At 33.5% G+C, this 7,649-nt stretch overlaps 1 protein-coding gene across 1 annotated transcript; it reads right to left on the reverse strand.

The window, feature by feature from the left end:
• Positions 1-217: 217 nt before the first annotated feature.
• On the reverse strand, positions 218-5,727 carry LOC124358789 (mediator of RNA polymerase II transcription subunit 25-like). The gene is made up of 3 exons (XM_046811086.1): positions 5,289-5,727; positions 3,255-3,294; positions 218-369 (listed from the first exon to the last, which is right to left on the reverse strand). The coding sequence occupies exons 1-3, from the start codon at positions 5,408-5,410 to the stop codon at positions 247-249; spliced, it is 285 nt and encodes a 94-aa protein (XP_046667042.1). The 5' UTR covers positions 5,411-5,727; the 3' UTR covers positions 218-246.
• Positions 5,728-7,649: the final 1,922 nt, after the last annotated feature.

Consider the following 7,649-nt stretch of genomic DNA (forward strand, 5'->3'; position numbering starts at 1 on the left):
ATGCTATACACTACTTGTCATCGTATTCAATTCAATAGTACACATTTTACACACTCAATTATCCAGCATAATGAGCACTCTCTGTGGACTGGTGTAGGGTCCGTAGGTGTCACTGCTGAGACTGGGCAGGCAATCTGCTGCCTGGTACGTGACAATACCGTAGAGGGTGCTGGTACTCTACACACCACACATATGTTATACACTACTTGTCATCGTATTCAATTCAATAGTACACATTTTACACACTCAATTATCCAGCATCATGAGCACTCTCTGTGGACTGGTGTAGGGTCCGTAGGTGTCACTGCTGAGACTGGGCAGGCAATCTGCTGCCTGGTACGTGACAATACCGTAGAGGGTGCTGGTGCTCTACACACCACACATATGCTATACACTACTTGTCATCGTATTCAATTCAATAGTACACATTTTACACACTCAATTATCCAATAATATTAGCCTTCCGCAAAATAAATATTTCTGTCTGCCAGTGTCCTCACAACACCTCAGGATAGAAGTATAGATCTATAGACTGGACATTTGGTATAAAGCTTAATTTATATAAAAGCAAATTTGAGTTTGATGATGGTGCATGTCAATACATGGGATTTGGCTCAACATTAGCAAACATGTTCACATTGATCTGATGGGTAACTAAGATTACAATGAAAAAATTACAGAATAAATAAGTTTGTAAAAAACTGAGTACAATAATATGACATTTTAACTGTCAAATATAATTTCCAGTTACAAGTTAGTGTACATCTCATAACTATCACTATACATAATGTTACAAAATGTTATTTCACCAAGTGGGGGTAAACTGTCATATATAATTTCCAGTGATAGTTAATGTGCATCCCTTAACTATTGTCTCTGGACAAAGATGTATATCACGATATTGCTCAGGTCAATACAAACATATTTTTCACCACATGAACATGTGTCTCCAATAATTGAAAGCTGCAGTAATTCAATTTTTTTTATTGTTGGCTATTCGCTGAGAACCTCAATGAGGGCCATGTCTTTTCACAGTAAATCTGCTCTAAATCAGTTATTTACTACTCAATTTAAATAATTTTGGTGTCATTAGATTAGTGAAAAAATCCTATAAAAACTGTTATTCTTGCAATTCTTGAGATAAAATTCTAGTTTTTAAGATACTAAAAGTTTTAATGGCCATCATTTTTAAAACACTAAAACTAACTTTATGATATTTTTCAGTAACTAGCCTTGTTATTATACCTATAAGTTAGTATAATTTAATTTATTAGTTTTAAAAAATATTATTTTTTTACAAAAAGCATATACAAACAGACAGATGGGAAACCAAGAATCGGAGACCCATGTTCATATGGTGAAATATGTTTGTCTTAACCTGAGTAATAACATGGAATGCCTTTTTTCAGAGAGTTACGGGACAGCCTGTATAACTTACAAAATTTATTTCAACAAGTGGGTGTAAACTGTCATATCTAATTTCTTGAGATAGTAGTTAATGTACCTCCCATAACTATTATTATACATAATGTTATTTCAACAAGTGGGTGTAAACTGTCATATCTAATTTCTTGAGATAGTAGTTAATGTATCTCCCATAACTATTATTATACATAATGTTACAACATTTATTTCAAAAAGTGGGTGTAAACTGTCATATCTAATTTCTTGAGATAGTAGTTAATGTACCTTCCCATAACTATTATTATACATAATGTTACAACATTTATTTCAACAAGTGGGTGTAAACTGTCATATCTAATTTCTTGAGATAGTAGTTAATGTACCTCACATAACTATTATTATACATAATGTTATTTCAACAAGTGGGTGTAAACTGTCATATCTAATTTCTTGAGATAGTAGTTAATGTACCTCCCATAACTATTATTATACATAATGTTACAACATTTATTTCAACAAGTGGGTGTAAACTGTCATATCTAATTTCTTGAGATAGTAGTTAATGTACCTCCCATAACTATTATTATACATAATGTTACAACATTTATTTCAACAAGTGGGTGTAAACTGTCATATCTAATTTCTTGAGATAGTAGTTAATGTACCTCCCATAACTATTATTATACATAATGTTACAACATTTATTTCAACAAGTGGGTGTAAACTGTCATATCTAATTTCTTGAGATAGTAGTTAATGTACCTCCCATAACTATTATTATACATAATGTTACAACATTTATTTCATCAACATGTCTGGTTTAGCCTCAAATGTTTCTAATTGCTCTTTTCAGCATTTATGAAATTGAATCTAGAATTTTGCTTATTGCAGCACCATATACTGAAATGCCTAAATGACAAATAATTAAATGAATATTAGTAAAGTAAATAGCTACACTATACAGGAAATGGGAAAATATACCAATATGTTACCAAAACTTTATGTTTCATTGTGATAAAAATGTCATAAGAGTGAAAGTTTTGGATCATCATGCAAAAAATGCTTCCACTCTATTTCTCACGTATTATTATACCACCATCAGTTTTTGCTATCTTTGCTGCTAATTTGCTATCTATATATCATATTTATATTCTTTGTTATTTTATGGCATAGTTTACCATGTTATGATTGTTATAGTTACAGCTTTACTGTTATAGTTACTGTTTTGAAACAATGAAACATATATATATATATATATATTCTTGTTATATTATGCTATACCGGTAGTTTATTATATTATAGTTTATTTATTGTTACTGTTTTCCTGTTTGTATTGTTCGTGTCTTAAAACATTTATATATATTCTTGTTATATATTATTCCCTGCCATAGTTTATTATATTAGTATTATTTTTCAGCCATTCACATGTTTTGTTTGTAGAAATTCATGTTTAGGTTAAGCTGTTTATAAGTTAATTATATGAATCTTGAATATAAAATGGAGTAAATTGAAAAGTATGTCTGTTGGAAATAAAATAAATTAATTAAAGATATTTACCAATGAGCATTCCCAAACTGGAAAGTTAAGGTTTCAAAATATATTCTGTACCTTTTTATATGAATACATTCTTGCCAAGAAATTGTTTTCTAAAACACACACACACACACACACACACACACACACACACACACACACACACACACACACACACACACACACACACACACACACATAGCCTACAAAATAAGTGACACAAGCATATTTTGGTAGATTAATTTACATTCAACATGTATTAAATCATCATACAACAATTACTATTTGAAATATGTATGGAATTGTCATGTACTTACTTCACATACATAATCTTCTATGGTGCCCTGACTGAAATATCTGGAACAGAAAATAATTATTACAATTACAATCCCTAATTATTACAATAACTCTAATTGAGAGGCTGAAGTATAATAAGTTGCCACCACCACATTTGAATTATTGATATTTACGATTATCTGAACTAATGAAACCAAAATCTCGAAGCAAAGTACATTATAGATGTTTCAAATTAGAGTATAGTTCAGGTGTTTTTATATCTAAGAAAGTAATAATTTAATGATGAATTAAAACCTACTTATAAAGGCTATGTGTATTGATAAAATGTAATACAGTCTACATGAGACTGTGGCACTGTAAGGGTTCACAACACATACCATAGTTAGTTGACTATCTCTGTATAACGCCTTGAGTATAAAACGGATTATTAACTACATGTTTGCAATTAAGGCTATATTAAATAATTATAATATTAATTAGACTATATTTTTAAAATCAGGAATGTCCAAACCAAAGCACAAAGCTGGAGGAATAGTCTGGTACCATTCAAAAGGTTAAGATTTGAGAATGGTTTAGGACAAGAGTGTTTGGAATAGGAATTCCTGTCACCAAGTAACTTACGGTACGATACTTGTTTATAATTCTTTAGCACACAATTGAACTGCTAACTTACGATAGTGACATCACATCTATTTAAATAATTTATAACTGCTAGGATATACAACAAACCTATAGCCTATGCTATTGTAATGATTAGTTTTCATAAATATAACTTAAAACGTTAAACCAATTTGAAATAAGCATACAGAAAGAACTGACCTACTTCAATGTAGCCAAAATTAAACTACATAATGATCGCGACTATGCGTTGAGAATAAAATTGTGACATAAAAAGTAAACATTATCCAGGTTTCTATTTATAAAGTAAATGAAAGAAGGCTACATGGAAAAAATGTCTTTTATTTTCATTGCTCATTACCTACTGGTGTTAAACTATAACCTGCAATGTTAATGTTAATTTTTGACCAAATTATTTGAGACTTTGTTTTTTGCTTTCAAACTAACTACAAACTACCAGGCCTGGTAGGCTATAACTGGGGAGACAAAATAAGCGGCTTACATTCATTATTCTATTGTTATTATTAAACAATTCAATATATATTATCTTATATAAAAATCTTACACAATAAGAGTTATAATAAAGTATTGTTACAAGAAGAATCTCGTACATTACAATTTTAAAAACATAAATTTAACAATTACATTACAAAACAACAAAACCAACAGCTATGGTCTAGACTTAGATATCAAAGAAACCTTACAATACTTATAACTAGCCCAGCTTGATATCAAAACTTTGGGAATCCTAACAGTGGTCTGTCTATACATACACACTGTGATTATCTACACATACCAACAGGATTACAACCGAGGAGAAAATGTTCACAATTATAATACAAGACGAGCCAAAGACTACATCCTTCCAATTCACCACTCCACACAATACAGCAAGAAGCCATCATACATGGGACGCAAACTATATAATGTACTACCTGAATCCATGAAGAACCTCAGCTCTACAAAACTCAAGAAACAACGGCATGACTGGCTGATGGAACAACCACTTTGCAAACTGGAAGAATTCTTCACTACAACGAAAAACTCATAAGCAATGTAAAGCAAGACCAAGAAAAATACCTACTATGCAATTTTTGACACCATTACATTTCTTAACGAAATTGTAAATAAAGAATGTTTGACTTTGATATCAATGAGCAACCACTTTTGTGAAATGGAGTACAGAATTCTCCCCATGGGTTACCAGGATCCAAACCCATATGTTGAAGCCACTTAAACAAACCTCGTCACTTTTGAGAAATATCTCACACATTTTCTTCATATTAATCGGCAGAGGATTTTATTGTAATATCGAATTATTCCTTTGGATAAAAACAATTGAACCATTCGATAAAAACAACAGAATAACATAAGCCGCTTATTAAAGTCTGCCCTTAAATTTAAAGTATTAGTAGCAGTAAGTTATAGGTACTTACTCAAGTGTTGGAATGATGTAGTTTGACTTCAAATCGTTCAGGTAGGCACCGTTGATAGCAGTGCCCTCAATTACAAATATGATGTCAGCTTGGATGGAATGATCCACTGTCCCAACAACCATGGTTGTTCTATATAAAATAATATATCAACCAGGGTGGTAGGACTTTTGGGTTGTTGACGACTTTTGATAGTTTTTCACTACATCACTAATTTAAATCTAAAACTTGTAACGATTCAAGAAAATTCGCATGCTGTGAAAGGTTTTTCAACAATAAAACTCATTTCTGTATACTTAAAATAGTAACAAACACAAAAAAAAATCAATCGTACCCTCCTGACCTGGCCAACTATTCTGTTTTCTGTATGTAATAATGTGTAATGCAACCAGCAAGGAAGTTAGGTTATGACAAATTTGTTCATGTTGATTGTGATGTATTATTGACAAACGTTTTGACGTTTTCTCTTTTGCCTATAGGTCGGCTTTAATTATTAATCATAAAGCCTCATTATACACTAGTTCTTCATACACATTCGTTGATTAACTTAGCTGTTTTGTATTGTAATTTGGCGTTATTTTAATTCTTTATCATAGAGTAAAGGCTATAAAACATAAAGTGAAAAGTCCATGTTAAAACTGCAACAAAGACATATATATATATCGTATGGGGGACAAAGGCAGCTATCCATAAATAAATACCATATAAACTATAAATACCACTGCAACAAATAAAAACCATATAAACAAACTGCGAGTCCTGCAGAATATTATGAATTTTTATTACCTATTCGTGACAGGTGCAAGGAACTCTCAAATAGAGATGTTACCAGGACTACCAAAATCACATAAGTGACTCCTTACCTAACAACGTTAAATACTTCTGGAGCTATGACCCTACTTTAAAAGTGAAACCAAGATTACCCACAAGAATGTCTTAATAGTTAGATGGTATGCGATGATCAGGAAAAGAGTGAAATGTTTGCCCGAAACTTCAGTTTAGTTTTCTATCTGCATTCAGGGAAAACCCCAGACTTCAGCTTTGATAGTACTAATAACTTTGTCTTCAGTGTATTCTTAGCTCAGAAAGTGGAAATAAAGATTATGTCTCTTGATGACGGCAAGAGATGTGGATCTGACAATATTCTACTAGGGGTACTGAAATACTGTCAAAGAGTACTCTCCCATCAGTGTGGAAGAAAGGAGTGGTAAAGATATTCTTGAAAAATAAGGACAAGGATCCCAGTGAGGTGAAATCATACAGACCAGTGACACTGCTTTCAGTTTTGGGAAAGTTAGGCGAAATGTTGATTGTAACAAGAATGAGAATATGGTTTAGTGAAGAAGACTTATTAAGTGATAGGCAGTTCGGATTTAGGGAGGGAAGAGGAAAAGTGGATGCGTTGATGATAGTGAAGAGGGATGTGGAGTAGACCGTAGAGAAATATGTGCTGGCCGTTCCCCTGGACATAGCGGGAGCATTCGACTCGGCATGGTGGCCAGAAATCTTAAGGGTACTAGGGATGTGTAATTGCTCGAGGAGTTTGTATTGCCTAATTAGAGATTACTTCCAAGTTAGAGATGTGTTACTCAGGGTAGGAAATTGAGAGGCAGGGAAGAGGATGACTCGAGGGTGTCCACAGGGATCAGTTGTGGGACCACTCCTGTGGAATGTTACGTTCGACAGCCTACTGAGATTGGATCTAGGGGAAAGAGTAACAATCACTGCATATCCTGACGACGCATTGCTGATAGTCAGAGGACAGACTACACAACAGTTGGTTGATAGGGGTAGCAGGGCCGTAGAAAATGTAATAGAATGGGGACAACAAAGGAAGTTGAAGTTTTCAAAATCAAAGACAGTGACAGTGATGTTGAAAGGAAAGCTGGTAAGACCAACTAGGCTGTTAGTGGAAGGAGAATATATACGTTGCAAAAAGGAAATGAAGTACTTAGGAGTGGTAGTAGGACATAGGATGAGTTTAGAGAAACATATGGAGGAGGTGTGCGAGAAAATGAAAGGAGTCTACGCCAAACTGGCAGGACAGACAAGAGCCAATAGAGGTATGACAGGGAAGCACCTTATGATGCTATACAAAGGTTGCGTGGAGCCGGCAATGTTGTACGGATGTGAGTTCTGGAGGAAAAATGTCCGAAACATTGCACTGAAGAGGAAATTGCTGAGCATTCAAAGAAGAGTTCTACTGAAGGTAGCAAATGCATACAACACGGTCTCGCATGACGCAATCAGAGTGCTGGCAGGAGTGGCACCGATTGACCTGCAAATAGAACCCACCCCCTCACAGCCATAAATATGGCAATCCAATACTGCCACAATAATGACCTTGTCCTCAATGAAAAGAAA

Source organism: Homalodisca vitripennis, chromosome 3 (genome assembly GCF_021130785.1).
Source record: "Homalodisca vitripennis isolate AUS2020 chromosome 3, UT_GWSS_2.1, whole genome shotgun sequence".
Lineage (NCBI taxonomy): Eukaryota > Metazoa > Arthropoda > Insecta > Hemiptera > Cicadellidae > Homalodisca > Homalodisca vitripennis.